Source organism: Apteryx rowi, unplaced genomic scaffold, assembly GCF_003343035.1.
Source record: "Apteryx rowi isolate R43461 unplaced genomic scaffold, aptRow1 scaffold_49, whole genome shotgun sequence".
Lineage (NCBI taxonomy): Eukaryota > Metazoa > Chordata > Aves > Apterygiformes > Apterygidae > Apteryx > Apteryx rowi.
Window position 1 is genome coordinate 422,937 of NW_020450749.1, and position 26,004 is coordinate 448,940.

The window sequence follows — 26,004 nt, forward strand, 5'->3', positions numbered from 1 at the left end:
TACAACTAAATTTTTTCATATTACATCTGTTTTGTAACAAATATTGTATGTAATGCAGTATCTGCTCTCAAGTGCTTGCCCAGCTCAAGTTTTCAGTGCAACATCTGTTATATTTTGATTGTAAGAACCTTCTCTCTCCCTGCTGTACAAGATAGGCATTATATCCTTTTTAAACCCATTTACCTGTAGCCCAACCCCTGAAAACATCCAGAGTTTTCTAAAGAACTGTTTTGTCTTAGGTGCTGAACTCAGCTTCTTCTCGGCATGGTGTAGTGAGCATCAGAGGTGAGCCTGGGGCAGCTGCTTGGGAGAAGCCAGGAATTTCACTTGTCATTTCATCGTGAGTTAGTACTAGCAAAAGTTATTAGTTTTACATGTCAGTAGTCACTAAGGGGCGTTTAGCATAAAACAGCACTCACCTTTCCTTCAACTATCTGAAATCTAAATGTTGTTCTTGTCAGTGTTAATTTAATTAGTAAGCTTGTACTTTACATACTACAGGTTTTCTGATCATTTTGTAGAAGTAGAAAAAGGCAGTCTTTTAACCTCTAAATTGTGTCATCAGATCTATAACAATAATCAAACGTTCAGTCAAATTGGCAGCCGTTTGCCCTAAATTATGTGGAAATCACCAAAGCTTCAGTCAATGACAGTTAACTCCTACTGAATAGATCTTAAGAGTTTGTTGCCTAAGCGTTTTTGAGATGCGATCCCCAATTCCAAAGTTTCATATGAATAGTTCCCTGCTTTACATGCCTGCATAGATAGCAAGGGCTGAGTGATGTACTCTCAAAAGAGAGATTCTACAAGTCTCACCTGTGTAACATCAAGCTTGACCTGATACTGTCCATCTCATTCTCCTCTATGGCAAAAGAGCACCATTTTTCAGGCCCATGCAAACAGAGGTCTCTGTCCAAGTATAGTAAAGACAAAGTATTTTTGTGAATTGTTTGAAGTGTGATTTAACTAAGAGTTCTGTCGCTGTCAGGAACACCTGCCTTAGCAGTTACACAATGTGCTAAAAGTCATGCTTATACATGAAATGTTTAGCTGACTTGTTGCTTGTTAATGTATTTGTTGTTTCCAATGATGATGTTTTCTTTTAATTGGGTACTCTCTTCCATAAAAGAGACTGAAAAGTATTATTCACCTAAAGCATGTTTCTACCATGGTACTGACTTCTCAGGAGCTTTTTAAAGTTTTAAAATCATTAAACTACACTTATAGCCAAATGAGGAAGTAGAAAGCTATTACCTCTTCCACTTTCAAAGATAAGTAAGGGACTGAAATGTCACTCCTGCTTTTGGATTTACTCTGCTTTTCATTTATAAGGCCATTGCAAGAAAACTGAATGTAACTTTGTACAGACATCAGTCCCAAGACTAGAAGTAGTAGACATTTAGTTTTGGGGATTTCGACAGGAGGATGAAGGGGTAAGATTTGGTCAATGCTGTACAAATTCATATCCTCCAGTGCAATATTTGTAGAAAAAAATGCCCTGCTCATATTTGTATAGACTAGTTTTTAACTGGATTAAATTGAAACTCGGTGCAGTGGTGGACGTCTGGCGTGGTGTTTTGCGTGGGCGGGGAAGAGGCAAGTGCAGGAGGAGGAGGGCACGCTCCCACCGCCACCCCCGGGCCAAGCGGAAGCAGCAGCAGCGTTGGGCCATGGGGCACCCCGTCCTCTGGCTGCTGCTGTGGGTCTGCGGCAGGTTCCTGCTGGCTGGTAAGGGATCCCGGGCTGGGCTGGGCCAATCCACCTCCCCCCCCCAGGACTGCTCCCAGCAGGGCCTCTGGGATGGGAAATCCTTTCCTGGCACTGCACTTGTTTTCTCTTTTATGCTGCAGGGTTTGTATGAAAAGTGAGCAGACACAGTCAGAGAGCTAAGGCTGTGCAGACTTTGGACTGTGCAGGGGAGTGGGAAGGCTTTCTGGGTTTAGATCTTGTCCATAAGCAAAACTGTTTCTGCTTAGAGTCCATTCCTCTTACCCTCTACTCTTTGCTTTCTGAAAAGAGGTGAAAAAAGAGTTTATAAAAACATTTAAGTATCTGTTGTTCTTTCTGGAGCCAGCTGCCTCACTGCAATTGTTATTTGTAAATGTGTAAGTGTTCTTTAAAAATATATATATCGAGAGAGGGCATTTAGGTATCATATATATATATATATATATATACACACACACACACACCCCTAAGTGCTCAATTTTCTAAATTCATTCAAAATAGAAAACCAACTAATGAAACTACTACTGCAGCATTACAAACCCTTGACAATAACACCACGTAAATCTCTTATTTGTTCAAACTCAAAACAGAAATTCCAGAGAAGGTGAAGGAGAGAAAGGTGAAGCACCCACAAATTTAGTAACAGATTTTGCTACAGGTTACTCTGTATTTGCCTACAGATTTTGCTTTTGAAGCCAAAAGGTAGGTGACAGCTATTTCAGGGTACCAGAATGGCTGTGACGATGTCTGTCTTGAGGAGATCCTTGGGATATGATGCTACATCCAGCCACATTAAACTTCTGTATTTTGCAAATGCATCTTGAATAAGAAAGACGTGATGTATGGTGGTGACATTTTGTAAAGAAACGAAGCTCTGGGCTATACAGTATCCTTTTGTGGTTTATGGAAAAATAGATGGTAAATGCCAGGACCTATCATTTAGGTTGGCCCGAAAAGTACTTTCTGATTATACATCTTCAAATATCTATCAGTTATTGAAATTAAGAGGTAGTTAGACATGATTCACATCTGAAAACCCAATAAAACTTACTAACTTATTTTGATTGCATTTCTAAAAGTGTAAGCATTTTTATTTCGTTTGTAATAGGAAATACAGAACTGGCTTAAGTCCTATTATTTAGGCATCGAGATAGCAAATGCCAAAACTGTTTACAAACAGTTACACTAAAGTTTTTTAATGCCTTAAAAGCATTGCCAGAATTAATGCCAAAACTTGCCAGAATTGCTGTGGGTCCAAGACTAACACTTTTTATAATGATACTATCCAATATTGTGCTGAACAGCAGCCTGGATACCCCTTTATATAATAAAATACAACAACAGTGAGGGCAGATCATTTTTTCCAGAGATACCCAAATTGCTAAACCTGGCATATTCTTGAGTGACAAATGCAGGGGTAGAGCAGCACTACAGAACTGAGCTCTCCACTCATTGTACCTTTTCCATCGATTCAAGAGATTGTCAGCCTGAGCGACCGCATGGTGACTGACATTTGGTCTCTGCTCTAAACAATTTGTGTTTTCCCAAATGTGCATTTTATTAACACAATTTCTCACAGGTATCTTCCAGGAGACTGCTCATAGAGTCATGATTTCCTTGTTCTAGCAGATGGTGTAGGTGTACACCCACAGTTTCCCCTCTAGTATCCCATTTCATATCCCCCACTGGCTTTTTATTGCTGTCAGTACTGCATTAGGGGAGCACAAAAGTTAAAGTCCTCTTATTACTAGCTCTGACACTAGAAAGTAGGATGCAGGAGCAAGCCAGCCCTCTGCCACATGCATCATCTAACACTACCACACTGCAAGAATTCAGAGCCTGGCTAGGAGGTAAGGATGAATTATTCAGCCATGAAAGAAGAGTCCCATGCAATGTTGTATGTATATAAACCTCCACAGTTGCAAAAAGACACTAGCTATTTCTGCAACTATGAGTTATGTACCTGAGCCCACATCTATACTACAAGCTGTGCAGATCTTGCCAATACGTTTAGTACCATGAAGAAGTGATACATGTATTATAATACAGAAAGATTTCTCACATGTCCTGTTGCATACCATCCCTTCACTAGAGGGAGTCTAAGACAAGGATTACAGAGCACTTAAAAGCAAATTCAGAAGCTCAAAATCAAATGGAGAAAGATGAACAGTGGTGGCATAATGAAATAGGATGTTGAAAGTTGAATTATCCCTCAAGAGCCACATAAAAGCTGCCAAGTTTCAAGAAGTCTTTTTTTTTAAAAATGCATTTCTTACAATATGCTGTTTCCTTTCTGAAGAGACCCTGAAAGTACGAATGAGCACTAAGCCAATGATGTTCTTCTTGAATACAAATATTTCCATACCATGCTTGACCTCCGAGTACAGTACATCGCAGCTGGATATCAACAATATGAGAATCACTTGGTATTTAAAAACCCAAGATACAGACCAGGAAAAAATATTGTTTACATTCATAGCTGGAAACCACTGTCCTTTTAGAGTTGGATCCTACATGTTAGAGAGTGAAATAAAAAAAGGCAATGCTGTCCTATTTCTGACAAAAATACAGCTGGAGGAAACAGGACTATACAGATGCCAAGTCACTGTGACTCCTGATGATGCTCAAGGAACAGCTTCTTTGGAGGTAGTTGGTAAGTCATTTGATAAAGCGTTTTTTCCTGAAATTCTAAAGGTAAAAAAGTGGGTGGGTGGGTCAAATCCAGCCTAGAGTTACTAGTTCTTTCAGTCTCCTAAGCTTCAGGGGAAGAATAATCACCAACGGATAGCTGAATTGAAAAAAATGAGAGCTGGAGTGGCGGAATGAAGTGTTGCGGTTAAAACATGCTGTAAGTTTTTATTGAAGAAGTTTCCCTTTATCTCTAGTTCACTTGTCTATGTTCAGTGTTATATTGCTTACTACAATAGTTTTACAGTTCTCAGTCCAAATACACTTTCTATGAGTTTTGGTTTTTTAACAAGAGAGGAGGAAAGGCAATGCTGTAAATGCTCTCTTAGGAAACCTGAGTATTATGGAAATTATGAAGAACTTATCACATACACTATTTATATTCTAAATACGTTTTTGCTGTGTTCTCACCTATAAGAATATATTAAATTTAAAAGCTCCTTCATGTTTCTGTTGCACATATCCATGATTCAGCTAGTATGTGTGCATGTGTAAGGCTAACAGAAGACTAGAGTATCCCTGAAAATGAACAACCTTACCAATGCTTATTTCCATACAGCTCAGCCATCTGTCAGCCTGTTTCCAAATGAAGTTACAATAGAAAGTGACAAGGAGAAGACCTTGACATGTGGAGTCAGAAAATACTATCCACATTCACTTGACATCAAGTGGATTAAGATTTCAAAGGATAATCAGGTTACTACTGTGAGAGGAGAAGATATCTGTATAGAGGCCTCTGTCAAAAATGATGATGGCACATTTAACATCAGCAGCAAATTAAGGGTGCAACCATCTTTGCAAGACAATGGAAATGTTTATAGATGTGTTGTGAACCACAGATCATTGACTGACAGCATACTTCTGGACACTACCTTGACTGTCACAGGTATTTGTGCTCTTTAGGGACTATGCCACATTTGTTTTGAATGTCTTATGCTTGATCGTGTTGTACACAACATCTTTAGGAGGTTCAGCCATTTTAAGCACTGTGGCATACTGCCCTACCCATCTTTCCCTCCAAAACTGTTACTCTTTTCCATACACTTGTATTGTCAATCGTTGATGTGTTGCTAATACAAGTTTTAAAGAAACACTTAGCATCCTCTATTTACAGTGAAGTTCTCCCAGTAACCATGGTTTGATACAGTTTAATATTTTCAGAATATTTGAATATATCTGTATTACCTTTTAATTTATATTAATATAAATAATTGTAGCTGTATTTTAACTTTCTACTGTATTTCCAATACTCAAACAAGAAAAATAACCAGCCAGTCATCTACCCTGATGGGTAGATTTAATTCAGTTAGCTTTGCTACAGTGTCATCAGAATTGCCTTTATTAATTTACCTATTAATTATTCACAGCTCCCAAGTTGGATATCAGCACTTTAGTTGGATCTGTCATTGCATCAGTAGTGGCCTGTCTTTTGCTTGGGCTGATTGCTTTCCTGTACATTAAGCGTTATAAACCACGTAAGTAGTTTTTAAAGGATGTGCTATACTAATGACTTCTACATGGAAAACTCAGTTTTTGCAAATGCTTTGATTCTAAGGCTGATAGGAGGGACCAGCTGACTATAGCCAGCACTGGAATACCCCTTACCACTTTTGTGATCTTTAGCCACAGCTCCCAAAGACAGTGCTCCCATGCTTTTGTTCCCGTTTACCTAAAAAACATGCTTTCATTTACTACTTTGGTGGCTGCAGAGAGGTCAGAGCTTGCTAAGTAATCAGTGTGCCAGTGTGGCGCTGAGGACCTGCATTGGCTGGATTCAAACCAGCACAGATCTCACTGCTGTCTCAGACTGCACACACAATTGCAGGCTTTGATGATGACCAAGGGGATCAGCAATCAGCATGGTGTTGATTTGGTCTCTGCTGACTTAAATATGTCTCATACCTCATCTTTCAGTCTAAAGACATCCTAAATGCTTTATGCATCTCTCAAGCTCTCCAAGACAAAACCAGGGGTGTAGTCAGTGTGCACAGAGTATTTCTAAACAAACTGCAGCATGGCAGTTATGAAATACAAGAATAGTGCTAGGATCAAATGCACTGTACTCATCTATTTCCACAAAAGGACCAACTGATAAGATGTAATTTTACTCAGAGTGGCTAATAAACATCATACTTCCACATGCAAGTATCAGCAGCAGAAACTTTAAAGTGGTAAGTTTTAACTGTTTGATGCTATGTTTTCTTCATTATTAAGAAGAAATAGCAATAAACATACACATCTAAATCACTTTCACAAAAAAATTCATGTGGAAGAAAATTTGAAGGCTAGCTGTAGCTGACTGTATAGTAACAGATCTGGCGACAATCGTGGATTGAAAGTTATTTAAATAATTAGTTTTCAACCAAGGGAGAATTACATGCATTAAGCAATAAAGCAGCAAAACCTATTTACACGGTATTGCAGTATAGTGTCTAAACCTTTGTAAAGTGAGGAATGAACTAATATTTATGAGTTGAAAAAAATAAAGCAGACTAGGTTATTTTAGACAGCAATTTGCACTGTGTAAATGCAGAAGGAGAAGAATGACCACTCCTTAGTCCTTCACCTCTGTCCAAGTGTGGGCATGGCAGCTTGCTCCCTGCATACCTTTTTCCCCTTGGCACTTGGTTCCTCAGCACAGCCCAGAAGCTGACTGCAGTGTGCCCTACAAGCTGGGCAACTTTTTAGGGTAGTTCCCAGCTGTTCTGTGTTACAACTACTGGCTCACCTCATGCCCCTGCGGCTGGAAAGGGGGACTTCACCTGCCCGTTGCTGGCGAGGAAGGGGACAAGCCTTCCTGGTGACCTGGATGGCAGCCTGCTGCCCCATCTCCAGTGCGGCAGAGATGACCTTATCTGGCATAGCATCACCTGCCCACACAGAGATGAGAGGGAGGTGAGCTTTGTACTATGCTTTGAGGGCTCTCCAAAGCACCTCCTGACAGCATGGATACCATCGAGACTGAAAACTACAAGCGGTTCATGCAGTAGAGAGAACAGTTAGTGTTCATTTCTTTTTCTTGCTATTCTTTGTAACTTGGTGTGTATCTAGAAATGAACTTATCTATTTTTTTCCTTACAGTTCCTCCAAAAATAATACCATTCAGGGGAAGCTTAGAAATGAAGCATTTGGAAGAAACTGTTTTGAATTACCATATTATGGGCTTTCATCCAAAACCAATAACCATAAACTTTTATCTAAAGCATCCACAAGAGAAAGGTGAAAATTTTCTCCTGGAGTAGTGTACAATGTGATGCTGAAAGAGAGGAAGCAATTCCCCTAAAGGATCAAAAATATCAGAAGACTTTTAAATTTCAGATGCACGTGGAAAAAGAAGAAAATGGCACTTTCACTGTTCCATGCACTCTTCGTGTATCTCCAGGTGTACATGAGCATAACAAGACAGAGCTTTCAGTTGAAGTTATTCATGACACACTCAAATCACATCCTCTTGAACAAACACCACCACTCAAAGTCATAGGTAAGCAAGCTGTTTTGCCATGCAGTAAGGATATTGCTTAATTTCTGCAAGACAGTAACTGTCTGGACTTACTATTGATAGGGCTATAGCTGTCGCTGAAACAGAATTTTTCAAATCAAATGTCTATTTTAAAACTCCCACATTTTCAACTCGCTGTTACAAGGATGGGTGTTCTTTGTCTTCAAAGAGTCTTTTCTTTTGCCCTAGACACTCTCACATGATTAAGCAGTTACTCTTATGTGGTCATACAGAATTGTTCTTAATAATACTATACATTTCATACATAGCTGTGTTAACTAGCTGCTGGAGAACTGAGTACTGCAGTTATTCCCCCCCCACAGGCCTTCAAGAACTATGAAGATGCAGAGCATTTCCTAGATTTTATCATGTTTGGAAACATTTTCTTGGAGGAGGCACGTTCTCTTCACAGAAGGCATGCTTAGCCTCTCAAACGCTGGTAGATCATAGCAAGGAGATCTCTAACTGAGGCAGCAAATACCCTTCAAACACTTACCCTGGCAATAAGTGTCAAGGAATTCAGTCAAAAAATGTTGCCTTTGAGTGCAGACCAGGCAGTAGGATTTGGGGGATACTGTATACTGAGGGAAGCTACTTTATATCCTAGGTGGAGCACAATTAACTGTTAATACCTGCGGCTGTTCTTCTAATCTGGCAGGTTTGTTCATATTAACCCTATTTTATTAACTTTTGTTTATTGCTCAGGAAAAAGGTGATAACTTGTAGTAGGTAGGAAATGGACGCGCTCCTGTTCCTACTTTGTCAGTGATTAATAACCTACCATGTAGTATAAATCTTTTTTTTTTTCTTGAGGTGAGTTTCACTGTTGCATAGGGTACATTTAATCATCCCCCAGCCTTTTCCTATTGCCTGTGTTCTAGGTCAGTTTGGGATAGCTGAGTTGTGTGAAGACAGGCATTCTGCAGTATAAGACAGTATTTAATGAAAATAAGGATATTAGATGCAGACTTATTTTACCAAAACGAAATTCTAAGATTTAAAGGGGGGAGGTGGGAAGAAGGAAGTTGGTTCAGGCATTTTGAAATATTAGAATTCTAAAAGTTGTTTGTTGTTAGACTGAATACAGTCTTCTAATTAGGATAATAAAATCTAATTCTATCAATACTGTCAAATTCAGGGATCAGGTATAACCTACCATGTATGGCCACACATTCCACTGAGCTTTTGTACTGTATCAGTAATAGCTGGGTCTAGTTTGATCTGCTTAAAATAAGTTATTGGTGTCCTGGAGCAGCTTTTTTAGCTTTGAAAATGTTTTCCCCTAGTCACCAATATAAGTTCATTCAAATTCTTCTAGTGACTGTAGAGTTCAGACCACTACCAGTCTGTTTTTCTCCAGCTGATTGTCTATGTTGCTGTATTTGGATGTAATTATAAAAGCAGTACCTTAAACAAACCTGCGCCCTGTTTTAATTTTTTCCCCCCTCATTTTAGAGCCACATGGCAGCAATAAAATATCCTATAAAATAGCTGTAGCTTTATAAGTGCTGTGTACTAATAGCCCAAATTGTGCTGAACCTGTGCTGATAAACATACCCTTAAATAAGCTGGCTGAAGGCAATGAGCTAGGTGACAAAGTTTGCTGAAGATACCGAGTTGTCCGAGACAGGCTGAATGTGATGTATGCCAAGTTTACCTCCTTCTGCCTAGGACTGTCCTCCAACATTATTCATTTGGGCCTTGTACCTTCAAACGCACATATATGCCTTCATGTCATGTGGTAGAGCATGCAATATGACTTCAGAGTTGCACTGTGAACACCCCCCCCTTTTTTTTTTGTTTTTAAAAAACACACGCAGCTTCCTAATTATTTGAACTGGAAGTTCACAAAATGAGTAATGACATTGTCTTAGCACCACAGAAGCATCACACAGTGGCCAGAGGAGACCCGTGAGAGATGTTAGGCTAGGTGAATGTCACTCCAGAGACTGCTAACACTGGGCAATGCAGACCTGAGTCAGGTCACAGCATTTGCCAAGGTTGGGTGGTCTCCCATCCTTTGGGTTGTCCATAAAGGCAGCACAGACTTTGCCAGTCTGAATATTACTATAAAAAGGCAATCTGCTTAAAAAGTGCCTCAGAACTGGTCTCTGCCATTCTGCAGTTCACAAAAATATACCAGCATAATGAAAATGGTAATAAATACCAATGAGATGAGCATGACATAAAACAAGGTTCACTGGTTTCTAGCATAGGTTTCTCTTGGGCTCCTGGTGCTCAGTATCTGGGACAAAAGTGATCAGCACTATACAGTACTGGGTCAAATATTGAAAAAAAAAAATTTTTTTTTTCAATCTGATGATTTACTTTTCAGACCCAGTAGTATTGGATTCAGTGCAGTGTTCTACAGACAAACCAACTGCTGAGGAGTCCCTCACTCTAACCTGCAGAGCCCATCCGTTCTTTCCTGAAGTGACTGAACTTCACTGGTATAAAGATGAAGAGCAACTCTCAGAAGGATCCTTCATAAGTGTTGTGACAAAGGGTTCAGATGGTCTTTTCTTCTTCAAGAGTGTATTAGAAGTCATTCCCAGGATAGAAGATTTGGGGTAAAAATTTGTGTGCAAAGCTAAACTCAAAGAATCACACCACTATAAAGACTCAGCTTGGCAGCTTGAAAATATGAGTAAGTTAAAGCTTTATTAAATTTCTATTAGTAGCATGAAATCTCTGTACCTGTAACAGAGATGCCCTTCTTCCAAAAGTTCAGTTGCCATCCCTTTGTCACTTTATAATACTCAGCAGTTCATCATAGATACACAAGGCAAACGTCAAAGGCACTACTAAAGCCATGGAGAATTGTGTAATGAAGTTATTGTTGCTGAAGTTTTATCCATGGATAAATTTCAGCTTAATGCTGTGGCTACATTAGGAAGACAGGTGTAATTTTCAACACTAACACAGTTAAAATTGAGGATATACAAGACAGTTTTGGCATTTGGGCGCCCAGGGTCAATTTCAGTTAGCAAACATACTAAAAATACATCTTGCCTTGCCCATACCATGATTTTACCACATGAACAATCCTATTAAGTTGTGTGTGTGCAGGGAGGGTCTCTCTCCCAGGTATAGAGATGAACTATCTATCTTATACCTGGTCTAGACTAGGATCAGTACAGGTCCTGTTTTCTTCCCAGCACATTAGACTTCTTCCTCAGGATTTTCTTTGAATATCCCATTTTATTACCCAAATGTCTCTTCTGATCTCAAATTTCTAAACAAAACTGCATTCATGTAGTTGTTTTAAAAACTATCTCCTTCTGATACCTACAACAACAAAAAGCCACCTGATCATACAGAAACAGGACATGTTTAATTTTTCAGAGTGTTTTTCCTGGGAATTTCTTACGTAAAGAATTAGAAGAACACACTAGTAAGTAGAACACACTTCCCTGGAAGTAGTACTTCCTGTTTCGGTCAGATTCTCAGAATTTCCACCTTTTGAGTTTCTCTTTCAGTATTACTCTGGTTTTCATTCCTGTCTTCATCTAACCTTCCTCATATAGTCACTGTTATCATGCCACTGAGAATGAACAGACAGATATTTGGAAACATAGTGGAAGAATCTGCTCTTTTGCTTCAGCGTTCTTTCAATTTTGTGAAAAATGTTATGTTCTTTCTTTTTGCTGTTTTACTTGCAGTATGCAAGCCGCAAATCTCAGAAATTGTGTGCACACCCCAAATCCCTGAATATGGAAAGCCTATCACATTATCCTGCACAGTGACAAGTTTCTTCCCTGCATGCTGTCAGATATACTGGATGAGAGGCTTTGAAAGATTCACAGCTGCTGAAGTTAAAACACAGGGTCCCTGGCTGATGGCAACAGAACTTTATTACAAAGAAAGCCAAGTCACATTTACACCTCAACAAGACGACCATGCAGCACAGTTCACTGTTGAAGCTGCACATTCCAGCAGTACTACAAGAAAGTCCTATTCTCTCAACTTGAAAGGTGATTATTTCATCACATGTGCTTTGGGCAGCATGTTTTCGTTTTCTTCTTTGGTCTGCTTCAAAATGCCTAAAGAGAAAACATTGCCTTTCAAACTACATGAAGTCTACCATGAATCATACTATCGGAGTCTACTCTGAAGTGACAATAGTGCAGCTATTTCCTGGCCATCCAGCTTTATACCCATAGACTTGCTGGAAATGCATAGAGCTTTATGTGGGCTGAAAAGGAACAACAACAACAACAAAATACTACTCCTGTCACCCAGATAAGGTTTCCACAGGCTTTGTCACAAACTATCTTAGAGTAGAAAAAAAAGATTTTGGTTTACCCAATCTGCTTGATTATCTCAATGTGAGATGGCTATATAACAATGCATTCAAACTAATGCATGCAAAAGAAAAAAAAATACTCCAGATGCAGATCTAAATCTGACCTGAGTTCTAAATTTAGCTTCAGAAATAGAGTTATCTTAATTTCAAAGCTACCTACAGTATCTGTATTCCTGTCAACCTAACTGGAAATGAGGGAGCCAGATCTCTTGCACAGACTTGACACTCTCCGTCTTTTTTTTTTTTTTTTTTTTTTTTTTTTTTTTTTTAAGGTTTCAAGAAACTCTTGCAGAGGCAGGAATGCGGGGGAAAGCAGCTTTTAGGATTTGTGGCGTATTTTTTGAGGAGAAATTTGAGTAGGATGACACTGACGCTTTATCAGAAAGCAAAGAGATTGTTTTTCCTTCAGCAGGGAAAATGCTTATAACTCTATAATTCACCACCTTTTAAGTTGTGCTGGCATAGCTGTTTTGGGGGCTGTCAAAAGGAATAGCAAGGGGAAGTCAAGAACTCATAAGCTGAAAATATAACGTGTAATTAGATATTTTGTTATTTGTTGTTACAGAAGCTCTATACTTGAACAAGCAGTAAATTATTGTATATGCATAAAGTATATGCTCTAAACTAGAAGTTTGTTGTGTTTCAGCTGTTAAGAGACCATTATTTCTCCTACTTATTGCATTCCTCAATGAGATTGGATCCTTCTTGCTTCTTGTGTAAACACCCAACTATATAAATGACCAAGGCTATAAAGAGGCAAATAAATGAATTAGATCTGCTTCTCACATCCTTCTCTGGTTACCTAGCATTAACAACTACTATATCATCTCTTTCTTGTGTGTGTTTGTGTGTATAGGTTTTCCAAAAGTTACAGATATTGTCCTTAGTCCAAGTGAGCCAGAGTATGGCAAACCCTTGTCTTTACTCTGCAAAGTAAGTGATTTCCGTTCCAAAGATATTAAAATTCAGTGGTTACTGGAAGAGGATGTAATCAGACAAGAGCTACTGGATAACTCAAGTAACTCCTTGCCCCTAAACTCTGTGCTTCAAATAACACCTACAGCTTTCATGTTTGGCAAAAAAATTTCTTTCAAAGTAATGTACAAAGCCCTGGAAAAACCCATCACAAAAGATCTATTTTTAAGGCTTCCAGGTACATATAACAAGTTTGTTTGTCCTTTCACTTTCAGGGCATCACAGAGCAATATTAGATTGAGCTAAGGGGAAACAAATTATTTCAGGTGCACAGAATCAGCTGGGACAGGAAGGTATAATTTCTGAGTCACTGTGCAAACATGATTCAGCTCCAGGAAACCTTGGTTGTAGCTTGCTATTGAATTAGTCCATATAGTGTCCCAACAGATATGTGCCCTTGGGGTATCATTCAGCCCCTGAGAAGCCCTGCAAGAGTTCCAAAAAACTGATATAGACCAAGGTTGAATTTAAGCTTGGATTTTTGATTTCCTTGAATTGTTATATTTCAAAGTATAGAAGTATTCCCCACTATGAAATTTGCTAAAAGTAAAATAGCTGGTAAAAATCTAAGTGCCAAAAAATTGGGGTCCTATTATATTTAATACAGCCATTCCACCAGTAGTCTGCTTTCCTGGAAATACCCTATTTGACATGAGTATTTTCACTTTCTCTGTCTTTGCAGCAGATAAAAAATACAATGTATAATGACATTAACATGTAATGGCTTGGGCCAGTATGATAGCTCCTGGGGGGGGGGGGGAATTCCCTTCCCTTCCTTAGCTTTTCTAGCTCTCCTTTCTGCCACCCAGCCATACGTTCCCATCACTTTTCTTGTTCTAGCTCTGGCACTGACCTTATCACACACTAAGCCAGTTGGTTTTCTCAAATAGCGTGAGACCACCAAATCGAATCGGCTTATCGCGCAGTCAGATGGGTGCTGGAGTGAGCGTGGGCTGCAGGGGGGAAAGCTGAGAAAGAGGGAAGAAGGCATAGCTTTGAGTAGAAGAGAGCAAGACTTTCCCTTTTAATGTTAACAAAGTATTTTGTATGAGCCACAAGATGCAATTTCACATTTACCCTGCTATAAAATGCAAGTGGGCAGAAAGCAATAGAGATTTTAGCTTTTGTACTTAAGAAAGGTCTGTACCATATATTTTGTCTGGTGTTTACTTCTCAATTAGTTTGATGTAGAACTGTAGAGTAAGATTTCTCTTTAACCCGATTTTGCAGCAGATCAAGTAACAATATTTTAGTTAGTGGAAGTGATGTATCTAGATGAGTGGGCTGAAAATAGCACACCTAAGACAAGTGCTAATTGCTATCATGTTGATAGAGGTGTCAGACTCTGGCAGCAGGACCTGCTGTAATAACCCTTTTATGAAGGGCAAAATTCCTTTGTTTTAGTATGTTCAATACATATGTATGTATGTACAGTATGTTACTAAAAACAGGTGCTGAGGAGTCAAAGAGAAGTGGGTGAATACTTTTCATTCTCTTGCAGTTTTTTCCTGTTATAAATCACTCTTGGTTTAGTGTCCTAAAAGTATTTTACTGCAGCATCTTTCTAATAGAAACCTTTCTTTCTTAGCAAAGTCTCCTGTTGTCTCAGAGATAAGAAAAATTCCTGCACAAACCATAGCCAATAAGACTGCCTGTCTTGAAGTTTCCATATCAAGTTTTGTACCTAAGGACATCAGAGTTGTATGGTATAAAGACTGGACAGAGCTATCTGAAACCAACCAAGTTATTAAAACTGAAATCGGAGAAAATGGATTATACTTTTGCATGAGCAAACTACAGGTTTCTACAAAGGCATCAGAGAATATTAAAATAATAAGATGTGAGGTTGTTCATCCAGCAACTCAGTGCTGTGTAGAGAGCCTTTCCACTGAGTCTTGCAGGTAAATTGTATTGTTTTATTTTTGGTTTGTTATCTCCTAGATGATAGTCTGAGTTAGCATACTAATTTGCAAATACTCAAACTTATTTCAGTGTGACTGAGTAACAGCATGAAATATTCCTCAAAGTTATTAGAGGTATTGGAGTCTTATCTAAAGAAGATTACACCTCTAAATAAGTATTTTTGTATGTCAGAATATTGTGGAAGTTACCTAGTTTTCTATCCCAGTTATGCACTGAATGAGCTATAGCCAATCCTTAAACTTCAAAAATTAACCAAGAGATCTTTCCCCTTGTAACTCACTAAGGATCAACTCAAACCTTTCAACTAATGTTGACCAGTGCTTGCTGTAAACTCTTTCAGAAAATGAAAGAGATGTGAGTGCCTGCACTCCACTTTAATTAGAATTACATTCTCTGAACTGCATCCAGACTTTTAAAGTCAGTAAAAAGACATCTATTGAATTCAACATACTTTGGAGTAGTTTCTCTGTAAGTCAATGTGAAAACCAGTGATCGCTAAATAATAAGGAATGAGAATATACTGTTAAAAGCATTGCAGAGTGGTGTAAATTTGGTAATACCTTTTTAAAATGCAAGATTGGATTTTTCTATGGATACATTAGCTCCCTTTACTATAAGTCAGTATAAGATTATTACTATTGTAAGAAATTGTATTTCTTCCTACTTTGTAGAAGAATTTAACAAGGCTGCTGATAGACTGTGCCTGACTGCAAATGGGTGCCACACAGAACCCTTGAAGGGTAAGTATTACTTTTAAAACAAAGCAAAGTTGTAAAGGTCATTCTAATGACAACAATCCAGAGCATGCTTTTCACCTCCCCAGGCAAACATGATTGGAAGGTATGAGAAGAGAGTGAATGGCTTATGCAGTAAGTTCACCCCTATTATCTTCTACAGGGCTCTTGGTTTGTGTAGAAGGGGCAGAAATAGGCAGGATGTGTATTGTCCATCACTAACACAGAGGATTTGTCCCCATATTAACACTAGTAGTTGTTACACAAATACTTTTTGCAGCAGAAATCACCTGAGAGAGGCAGCGAGGGATCTCTGGCAGTCCAGACAGATGCAGAAATTCAGAGACCCAGGAAGGTTTATGAACCCACCATAGTCCCACATATGGGCCTGCCTGAGGCCAAGTCCAAACAAGGGGAATGAGCAGGCAGAGTCTTGCATATATACCACTGTCTCTTCAGGTGGTTATTTGGTGTTACAGCACATCAGTGAAGTGTGAAAAATTACCATTTTAATGGTAGAACACAACCATGCCAACATGACACATTCGGTGCAGAGACATTTATCCTCCTTTCTCTTTTTTTTTAAAAACAGATTCTGGTCCTTGTCAAGAAGCAGCCACCACTTCGAAAATAAAGTGCATTACTGAGCATCCACAGGCTGGCGAGGATGTGACACTTCAGTGCTGTGCACCTGGAAGGAATAGAGGCAGTGTGGTTTTTGTTGCCTGGTTTAAGGATCTATTCCCAATTGAGGAAGAAGTGAAAAATGCAGACTGTGAGGATAGATCTGGTTTCATTTCCTGCGCAACTTTCAAAACAGAAAAACAAAGCAAAGAATGTAGGATAAGATGTGAGGTTTCTACTGAAAATGAAACTTTTGAAGAAACCTATGTTTTAAAACTTGATTGATTTCCACATAACAAAGATAACAGACTCTCTTCAGTGAAGAGAGATCTGCATGAAATGTGCAAAATAAGAGACTCTACATAAAAGTAGAAATACTTATGATGCTGTTGAAACATCTTGAAAAGCAATATTGTAATTTAAGAGTTCTGACTGACTATGGCATGCTGTGGAATACCTTTGTTTTTTTTCCCCCTTTTTTTTTTTTTTTAATTCTTTTATTTCTTAAACAGACTTTTCAAGAACATAACAGAAGTGAGATACTTTTCAGGCTCTATGAAAAATGAAAGGCCAATGAAAAAAGTAGGAAAAAAAATCAAGTAAAGGAGTAACAACTTTGCAGCAACAAAAAAGAAAACACGAAAGAACAATTTTTTTATATATATCAAATGCATCTATCTAATAAAGCAGATGATTTTAAGTGTAAAGATTTCATCTATGGATGTCCAGACAACACTTGATAGAAGAAAGTTTAAGAGTATAATGGCTATTTCCTACAGAGATGTTTCTAAAGATAGAACAATTGCCTTTGGAAAACATCTGTTTACAACCAATAATTCTAGGTAAATCCTAAAGAAGTATTATGTATCCCTGTGGTTTCTGAACCCAGCCAATGGTTCTTTCAAATCAAGTTACCCTCGTTTATTCAGTGATCAACATGCCTGTGGAGTGCTAATCATGTTACTAAAGTATCATTGGTGTTGGCTGTGGAGGACAGTCTCTTTACCCTCAGGTTAAAGCTTACTACTGCTTCACAGAATAAAGTTGGTCTCAGGGCACTACCTGCTCCAACAAAATCTATACATTTTGCTAGAGGAATGGACTGATCTTATTCCTACTCATCTTGCTGATCCTCTGCTTCCCTCCACCTCCTCTGTGAAAGAGGCATTACCTTGCCAGCTTTTTTTCCCCTCCCAGTTTTAAAGCCAAAGCAGAGCTAGCAGCACTTGAAAAGTCCATCTGAGCCAGAGGCAGGATCCTTGCTGAAAACATTGTCCCCACTACTCACATGTGCTCACCAGTGGATAGCAGGAGCTTGACAAACAGGATTAAATGGTCTCAGACCAAGACATGAACATTCCAGGCACTCCAATATTGCAGCATATAAGCATATCCAATACACACACGAGTCATATTCTCTCAGGTCAAAGAAGAGAAAGTAAAAGAAGATTTTACTCACAAGCTGGAAGAAGAGAGGGTCACAGCCAGTGGAAGTGAAGAACAAAAGCCCTGGCTTTGTGGCACAGCTGGCTTTGCCCCAGAGGCAAGGGCCCAACCACAAGCAGAGGGTGCTCAGAGGTGCCCTTTCAGGAAAGGCAGAGCCACTGACTCAGATATGCCCAAGGCTGCTGGAGGGGAAAGGTTGAGACATTTAACATAAACTGTGGGAACAGCTTCATTCTTGCCACAAAGGCAGCATCAGGTGCTATTTGGATCAGCTGCCTGCCTCATTGACCTCAGAGTACCAAGCCCTAATAGGAAAATCCTGGCAGTAATGAACTCCCTGGCAAAACTCACTTGGATTTAAAGGCCCAGGATTTAACATGGGGGACCTGAACTGAAACTTGCTGAAGTTGAAGACTCTTACTACCCTCATTGACTTGGGATGCAATCTTTGTGCCTTAACTCTGTTTAACTGATCAAAATAACTAATAACACCACCAACAACAATGCTATTTATTCACTATGCCTATTGTCTTTTCAGCAGAACTATGCCTACAAATGCAAAAGAATAAACAGATTGTAGCCACTTAAAATAGCAAATGTACAAAAACAAACAAGCAAATGTACAGAAATTTACAAATGCAGAACAGCAAATTTGCCAAGTCCACGGACACGTCTTCTGGTAGGTGGTCATGTTTAGCACCCATCGCTCCCTCTGTTGATAAGATGCATTAGACAAGAATGAGGGCGCAGCTTTGCGCCAGGGACAGCAAAGCGAAGGAAGAGGATCATCCCTTGGCACGCGGCCTCCCCACAACCAGTCAGGCAGCCGCCCACCCTGCCCTCACGCAGGGCTTCGCCCCCAGGGGTCCTTCACTGCCCTTGTGGGGGGCCAGGCTGCAGGAGGCGGCTGAGGAGAGGGACGCTCACCTGCAGGTAGCAGAGGGGTGAGATGACGCCAGCCAGGCCTCTGGGCCACAGTTATCATGGGAACCGGTGGTGGTGGCGGGGGCAGGAGGAGGGCAGCCATGAAGGTAGTGGCAAGCTCAGGGACACTTGGCTCCGAGTGCACAGTTTGTTTTTTGCGCCCCTTGACCGCATGGAGGCTTTTCTGGTGGGTGGCTCCATGGGAGCAAGAGCTTTGGACTCTTCTGGCTCTGGAGTGTTTGGCAAGTGCTGCTTTAGGTTTTGGGAGGTCATCTTACCTCCTGAGGGGCCCATGCTCACTGCCGCCCCGTCAGTGCCCAGAAACCAGCCGCGAGAGGGAAAGCGGTGGAAACAAAGACATGGTTGCCCTTCTCAGTTCGCCTTCTTGCTGAGGTCTCGCTGGGAACCTCAGCCAGAGCAGAGTGCACATAAAAGCCCACTGCGATTTATTTATCCCTACAGCACAAAAAGCCAGACAGGACTGGAGGGGCTGGTCCTGCTGGGTAAAATACAGGCACCTTCTTGGCCACCCAGTTCAGATGGGATTGATCAGCTCCTCAGCTTTATACTGAAGGAACCAGCTGGGAAACCTCTCATAGAGTTGCCATCTGCATTTAAACTCAGTATGTCAGGAACAAGGGCTGACAGATGCAAGCGACAAAAAATGGCTAGAGAGGTTTCATTTTTTTGATGCAAGCTTTTAAACTGAGTCATTCCCATGTGATGATTCTCTAAAGCTACATTATGTATCAAAATGGTGGCATAAGGCAGAAAATCATGCAGCCTACCATCCCTTATAAGCAACCAGCAGTGCTAAGAGCATGATGGAGACAGTGGTATGCTGAGCCTCTCCAGAATGTCTTCTGCTCTTTAAATAGTTCTCCTTGGGGGTGTGGAGGTTTGTATCACGTTTCTTTCTCCTGTTGCTGAATCAGAAATAGTACACTGAGTCATTTGTTACAGGCAGACGGTCGCCAGCCACTCTGAACATGCTTCCCACTGCGGGTCGCCCTGATGTGCCTGCTCAAGGCCTCCTTCACGCAAGGTCTTCTTCTCACCTCAGTACCAGCTTTGCTTGAGTAAGGTCTGTAGCATAGATTAAATCCCTCTTACTGCTGCAGCATATGTGCTTTCAGCAGGTTGACAGATTACGCTCGTTGATCCAAAAATCCACAGAAATCAATGGAATATTTTCTACTGACTTCAAAGAGCTTTGGGTCAGGGCTGTTCGGTACGAGATACCCACCTCAGAGTGGGGTGGCTGGCCCTGGTCGAATGCAGGCAACACAGAAAGCAGAACTGGAAAGAGCACTGGTCCTGCCTATTTTCAGTGGCAACACCAGTAGAAGTGTGAGGAGAGAGAAAGATGTGCCAACAGCAACAGAGGAGCATAAAATGGAGTAATTCCAAAATGCTTTCCCTTCTCACCCCAAAACCGTAAGAGCGAGACTACATTCCCTTCTGCAAGGAACTGCAAAATGAACAACAGGAAACCATCTATGGTAGCTTATTAATATCCAGATCCTAGGAATAGATATTTCCGTGCTTTATACAAGGAATCACAAGGAACTTGTGAAAGTTGCAAGCTTGGCAATTTCACAGAAATATTTTTGTGTTTCTGACATCTGTTTTATTCTTATATTGTATTTTTCAAAAAAACTCTTGTGCTTTATCGCACATCAAAATTAATCTATGCTACCAGTGCTACAATAATTCTTCTAGCGCCAATGACTTGAGACACACAAAGAAAGAGTGGAGGAAGAAGTAAAACATGAGGAAACATCCAGCTTTCAAAGGACTATTAATTATACATTAGTTTTATATTATTAACTATTAATAAATAGCTAACCACAAGAACCAGCCACCGCAAAGCCCTCCTAACACTGCTTCCAGAAGGGTTCTGCTGTGACTTGTACCTTGCCCAACACGCAGCAATGTTTACCCACAGGATTGAGTAATGCTGATCATGCCCAGCCTGCATTCTCACCTTACCGGGCAGGCCGAATTTTGGAGCTGACCTTGTTGCTAATCTATCATAGTATGTAAGTCCCAGCCTTATTAAAGACTTTCATGCCAGCCTCTCATATCTATATTTTAGGTCTCTGATCTCTCATCTCAGCAACTTCACACCTTTGCACTAACATTTTCAGAGGAAAATACTTTATTACTTCTTGACATTGCCTTCCCACTGTGTCAGTTGTGGATTTTAAATGTATTTATTTTGTGTCCCTGGTCCTCCTTTGCCTTAATATGCAGCTTCTTGAGTTCGCTTCTGATTTCTTTATGTTTAACAGGGAGGTTTTCCTACTGAAATACACTGCTATAAGGCTAAGTTTATAATATGCCTTGGGGGATAAAGAAGACCAAATTGACCTTTTTTATGCTCTAATTTCCTACACGTATGTCATTTGATTTCATTAGGAAACACAGCATGAAACTGATAAACCCAGTGGCTTTGTTCTCACTAGCAGTTACTGTAAGCATTTTAAAACTATGGCAAATAGCCTAAGTGTTCTCCAGTCTCTGCTGCTGATTAACAAGACTGATCAGCCTTCTGTTCATTCAAATAGCTTAATGAACTCAAATTTGACTGCACTGAACAGTGTGGACTATGAGCATAAACCAAGAATGGTCTCCTAAAACTAGAGCCCAGGAAAGGCAATTCCATGGTCAGACGTAGTTCCATCATGCCCTAAAATAATTCAACAGTGGCCCGCTACGAAACATATTGCTTCCCAGTGCCTGTGTCCATGTGCTCCCCCCATGTCAGGGCAAGACCCAAGTTTGTAGCACCTGCCCTGCTTCCTGCACACTTGCTTCTGTGCCGAGGAAATGTGGACAGGTAGCCCCACCTGGACCCCAAACAGTGACGCCACATATCAGAAACTAAATGCAGTCAGGTAGAGCAAGCTCAAAAGTCCACTCACTTTGGACTTCAACTATAGAAAACGTAGCATTTGCTCACTGACTGAGGACTTTCCTATGTCAAATGATGGCACTGACATGTTTTTCAGAACACTTTATTGATGTGTTTGGTAAACTTTCAGAATACTTTATAAATGACAAAATGGAAGGGTCCTCACAAATATGTAGTATCGCTACTACAAAACAAAACACTTACTTGTCTGTGCTCTGATCCTGAAATGTTTTTATATGTTTCAAATGATGAAAGAAAAATTTAAAATGAAAAGAATCCTAGTAACAGAGTCACCAACATATTAAAATAATTGGCTACAGCAATTTTAATAGTACAACTTCTGCATTTCTCATCGTGTTATGGGAGATCCTTTTGTTTGGCTTCTTTCTTGCAAGGCTTGGGAAAATTACACAGATTATTATTTTTTTTTTTAAAAAGGGACATAAAAGGTGGTCCTGAAAGCAGCCCAGCGAATGCAAGCTGTTTCCTCCCATCTTTCCCCACACCATCTCACAGTGAATAAAGAGAGTCTGTGTCTCTAGCACAGATTTCCTTGAGGAAAAAAAGAAGTTTGCATCAGTTTCTGAACACAGTTGCATGATAGTGCTGCTGAAATTGCTTTGCATTTAGGTCAAATCTTGAAAAGAGCTTTAAGATACTACCAGCTCTGAAGATGTTTTATGGGAGACGCTTCAAGTATACCTTGCACATTGAAATAAGGCACTAAGGAGACTAAGGGGAAGCCAATGATTCAAGTCATTGGAAAACAAACTCTGTGGTATTTTATCTCTGATTCTTGTAAGAACAGAAAAGGTGATAAACAGGTGATAAAGAACAGTGAACTTTCAAAGGAACAAAGGTATCGAGGAAAACCCACAGCTCAGCTGTAAGTGCTTTTCAGATGGACAACGGAACACAGGCAGTAGGAGAAGGGAAAGCAGGAAGATAATGTGGCAATTAGACTGAGTCCTACAGAAGAAATTTCATCATCAAAACCATTTCAGCATTCCCTATTTAAAAAAAATAGGATTTTTAGGACTACAAGCGTAAATATGCCTTTCCAAATTTTCTTTTCTAACTACTTAGTAATGCTAGTTCGACTGTGTTTTCTCTGTCTTCTCTGTGAAACACATCATAGCACATTTTTAGAGCTGTACAAGTAATAGAATTGCTGTATAAGGAATTTAGAAACTGAACAGGTAATTTATTCACTTAACTGGCAGTCTGAGAATGCCGATACATGTTTTAATGAAACTGAAATATACAAACACTAATAATATAACTAATATTTTATTATTTTAAAATATTCTTCGATTTTACCCCAGCATTATTTCATTATAAATGCTTGAAAATATTCCATAGTCAATAAGCAAGACTGACATAATGTTACACTGACAGGTTGTCAAAAAAATTGCCATATTATTGCTACAACAAACTATATCAGTGTATGTTGTGAGCTGCATAACAGACAAGAACTCGATACTAGAAATCCTTTGAATAAATAGAAGTACTAAGGCAACTTAGTGACTGTCTCTCTGCAGAACTTGTGTAACCAGGGGTTGGTTCAGTTCTGCAATCCTTGTTTAGCTTTTAGTTGGACAAAATTTATCTTTTTTTATTTCAGTGGCAGTTTGCCCTGTTAATAGCATATTGTTGTTAATATAACTGCCAGCTCCTAGTAGCCCTGCACAGAAATAAAATTGCTGCTGTTATTAATATCCCCAGATAGAGGATTTGCAAGAGTATGCAAAGGGGGACCTCTCCTATTAGCACAGTGGCACCGACTGGGTGAACATGGCTCCTCTACGTTTGCCAGCGACTGCCTGAGCTTGAATCAAGCTGAAAACGGAGGCAGGTGCTGGCTGCCCAGAGAGGTCGGGAGCTCAGAAACCATTTTCCCAGCAGGGGTATGTTTTGTGACACAGCATCCCAAAAATGACTGCATCGTCGTATACATCCCTCCCCTCCATAAGCACAAAACCTCCACTTCTTTTACAAAAGAGAAAAGAAGTGAAAGGTCTTGCCTGCTGCATACAGCTATCTTTCAGCATTCAGCTCTGTCCTTTTATTTACAGTATCTAATTCTATTTATATTTCCTGATTATCTAATAGAATTTACTCTGACCTAAAGGAGACATTAATTTTTTACTCAATACTTTACTGCCATGTGGCTCTGTGTGTGTGTTTGTGGAGAGGATGTTGCTCATGTACATTTAGACAATTAGAATATATATTTTTCCTATTATTAATTAATTTCAGTTGCATACTATCTGCTGTTCTTTTTAAAGGCAAGACATTGCTTACTGTCAGAAATGTACAGTCCAAAAAGGCATTCTTGAACGTTTTATTTTGGTAGTGTAAAGGGGTTTAAAATAAATAAAAGTAAATATTCAAATACATTTTGTATTGCAGGTGGTAGCAGTGGCTCCATGCAATACAATATGGATGAAAGAAATCCAGAAGTTAATTTCTTTAAGACGTACAATATAATGACATAGACACTTCCAGATCTAGGCTTATTTGTGTCATACATAACACTGCCTGACCTTTTTGTGATTATTTAAATTCAACCTAATTTAATAATTATTAGTATTTTATTTTTCTATATTGATTGTTCAAGTTTAGACTAGAAAAACAGTTAAAAACTATGGACTTTGGGACAGACACTGCAAGATCCTAAGTACTGCAACCTCCAAGGATACACATACATTTATTTTTCAAGAATATATGCCATTACCTGCAGATTAATCAATGCAAAATGATCATGCAATTAAATATGACAGCCAGAATTGAAGTTTAAAGCTGCAGATCATGATTTTCCTACTCCCTGTGCTGCTTGAATCTCCCACACCGTTACAAAAATATAATTAGCTTTAGATTTACCCACAATAAATAACACCAGAACATACCTTGTGCTACCAACCGGAATTTAGAAAGTAACAGAGGCCACCTCAATGTTTTGAGTTTATGGGATCTTTCAGACACAAAGCCCTAACAGAGTTTCCCAGGCAAAAGGCATCAGGAAGGATCATCGCTTACAGTGAACTTGGGCTTTAGCTTGACAGACCTCTTCCTTATGGTGGCTTTCGGGGACAACGGCATGGTGTCCATAATGCTCTTGTCCTCCTCCAGTTGCCTAGCAGTGCACGAAGGGGTGGGCACTTTCACCGTGTTGCCAAATTTAGAGTAGTCCACGGAGTATCGCCCATCTTCCTCTGCCACGATGGGCACAAACCTTTGGCCCCAGAGGATTTCGTCGGCCAGGTAGGAGGTCCTGGCTTGAGTGGTGATGCCGGTGGTCTCCACCACCCCTTCCAAGATGACGATGATCTCCAGGTCCTCGTGGTGGTGGAGGTTCAGGGGGGAGATGTCGTAGAGGGGGCTGTTCTTGTCTATCACGTGGTAGATGATGAGCGGGGAGACGAGGAAGATGCTGTTGCCCCCCACGGGGTTCTCCATCTGGATGTCGATCTGGTTGAGGGGCACCACCTCCCCCTCCAGGCTGGCAGTCTTCTTCACCACCTGCATGCGGATGGTGGCACTTATGATCATGCTTTTCCGGAGGTCGCCCACTCGCAGCATGAAGCAGAGCTTGCCCTCCCGCAGGGCGATGACCGCGTGCTTGCTGAAGATGAGGGTCTCGGCCCGGCGGTGGGCCTGCGAGGTCTTCATGAAGATGCAGCCCAGCATGATGGCGTTGATCACCAGCCCCACGATGTTCTGCACGATCAGCACCAGGATGGCAGCCGGGCACTCCTCCGTCACCATGCGGCCCCCGAAGCCGATCGTCACCTGCACCTCAATGGAGAAGAGGAAGGCGGAGGCGAAGGAGTGGATGCTGGTCACGCAGGGCACGAAGTCCACCGGGGGCCCCGCCGCCCCCTCGCCCAGGCCCCGCTGCACCCGGGTGCTGTGGTCCAGGTCGCCGTGGGCGAAGGCGATGAGCCACCAGACCATGCCGAAGAGCAGCCAGCTGCAGAGGAAGGACATGGTGAAGATGAGCAGCGTGTGGGGCCACTTGAGGTCCACCAGGGTGGTGAAGACGTCCTGGAGGAAGCGGCCCTGCTCCCGGATGTTTTTGTGGGCCACGTTGCAGGCGCCGTTCTTGCCCACGAAGCGCGCCCGCCGCTCCCGGGCGCGGTACCGGGCGTGATCCGGCACATCCTCCGCCAGCCGGGTCAGCACATACTCCTCGGGGATGATCCCCTTCCTCGACAGCATGGCTCCCCGCCGCCGCTCA

General features: G+C 40.7%; 2 protein-coding genes and 1 long non-coding RNA gene across 5 annotated transcripts; 2 read left to right on the forward strand and 1 right to left on the reverse strand.

Annotated features, from left to right (window-relative positions):
• Nucleotides 1–1,713: 1,713 nt before the first annotated feature.
• NCR3LG1 (natural killer cell cytotoxicity receptor 3 ligand 1) lies at nt 1,714–15,002 on the forward strand. 3 transcript variants are annotated; one of them, XM_026078993.1, is made up of 8 exons: nt 1,714–1,728; nt 4,028–4,381; nt 4,976–5,302; nt 5,784–5,891; nt 7,498–7,897; nt 10,251–10,562; nt 11,578–11,889; nt 14,785–15,002. In XM_026078993.1, exons 2-5 carry the CDS (start codon nt 4,045–4,047, stop codon nt 7,656–7,658), a joined length of 933 nt encoding a protein of 310 aa, XP_025934778.1. In that variant the 5' UTR covers nt 1,714–1,728; nt 4,028–4,044; the 3' UTR covers nt 7,659–7,897; nt 10,251–10,562; nt 11,578–11,889; nt 14,785–15,002. The 3 variants fall into 3 exon arrangements, with proteins under 3 accessions (XP_025934778.1, XP_025934776.1, XP_025934777.1); XM_026078991.1 differs by lacking the exons at nt 1,714–1,728; nt 14,785–15,002 and adding an exon at nt 12,494–12,969 and having other exon boundaries at nt 3,054–4,381; XM_026078992.1 differs by lacking the exons at nt 1,714–1,728; nt 10,251–10,562; nt 11,578–11,889; nt 14,785–15,002 and adding an exon at nt 8,239–8,379 and having other exon boundaries at nt 3,054–4,381.
• On the forward strand, nt 15,003–16,905 carry LOC112972439. The gene is made up of 3 exons (XR_003255691.1): nt 15,003–15,097; nt 15,791–15,859; nt 16,446–16,905. It is a non-coding gene; the product is annotated as an uncharacterized LOC112972439 (long non-coding RNA).
• A 7,877-nt stretch (nt 16,906–24,782) lies between these two features.
• On the reverse strand, nt 24,783–25,985 carry KCNJ11 (potassium voltage-gated channel subfamily J member 11). Its single transcript, XM_026078978.1, has one exon. The coding sequence runs from the start codon at nt 25,983–25,985 to the stop codon at nt 24,783–24,785; it is 1,203 nt and encodes a 400-aa protein (XP_025934763.1).
• Nucleotides 25,986–26,004: the final 19 nt, after the last annotated feature.

What these genes read in the sequence shown, in the direction of transcription:
- NCR3LG1 (XM_026078991.1), top strand. Translation starts at nt 3,919, where the DNA reads ATGTTGAAAGTTGAATTATCCCTCAAGAGCCACATAAAAGCTGCCAAG. An exon ending in CACTACCTTGACTGTCACAG is followed by an intron (nt 5,303 to 5,783) that starts GTATTTGTGCTC and finishes AATTATTCACAG; the next exon opens with CTCCCAAGTTGGATATCAGC. An exon ending in CATTAAGCGTTATAAACCAC is followed by an intron (nt 5,892 to 7,497) that starts GTAAGTAGTTTT and finishes TTTTCCTTACAG; the next exon opens with TTCCTCCAAAAATAATACCA.
- KCNJ11 (XM_026078978.1), bottom strand. Translation starts at nt 25,985, where the DNA reads ATGCTGTCGAGGAAGGGGATCATCCCCGAGGAGTATGTGCTGACCCGG.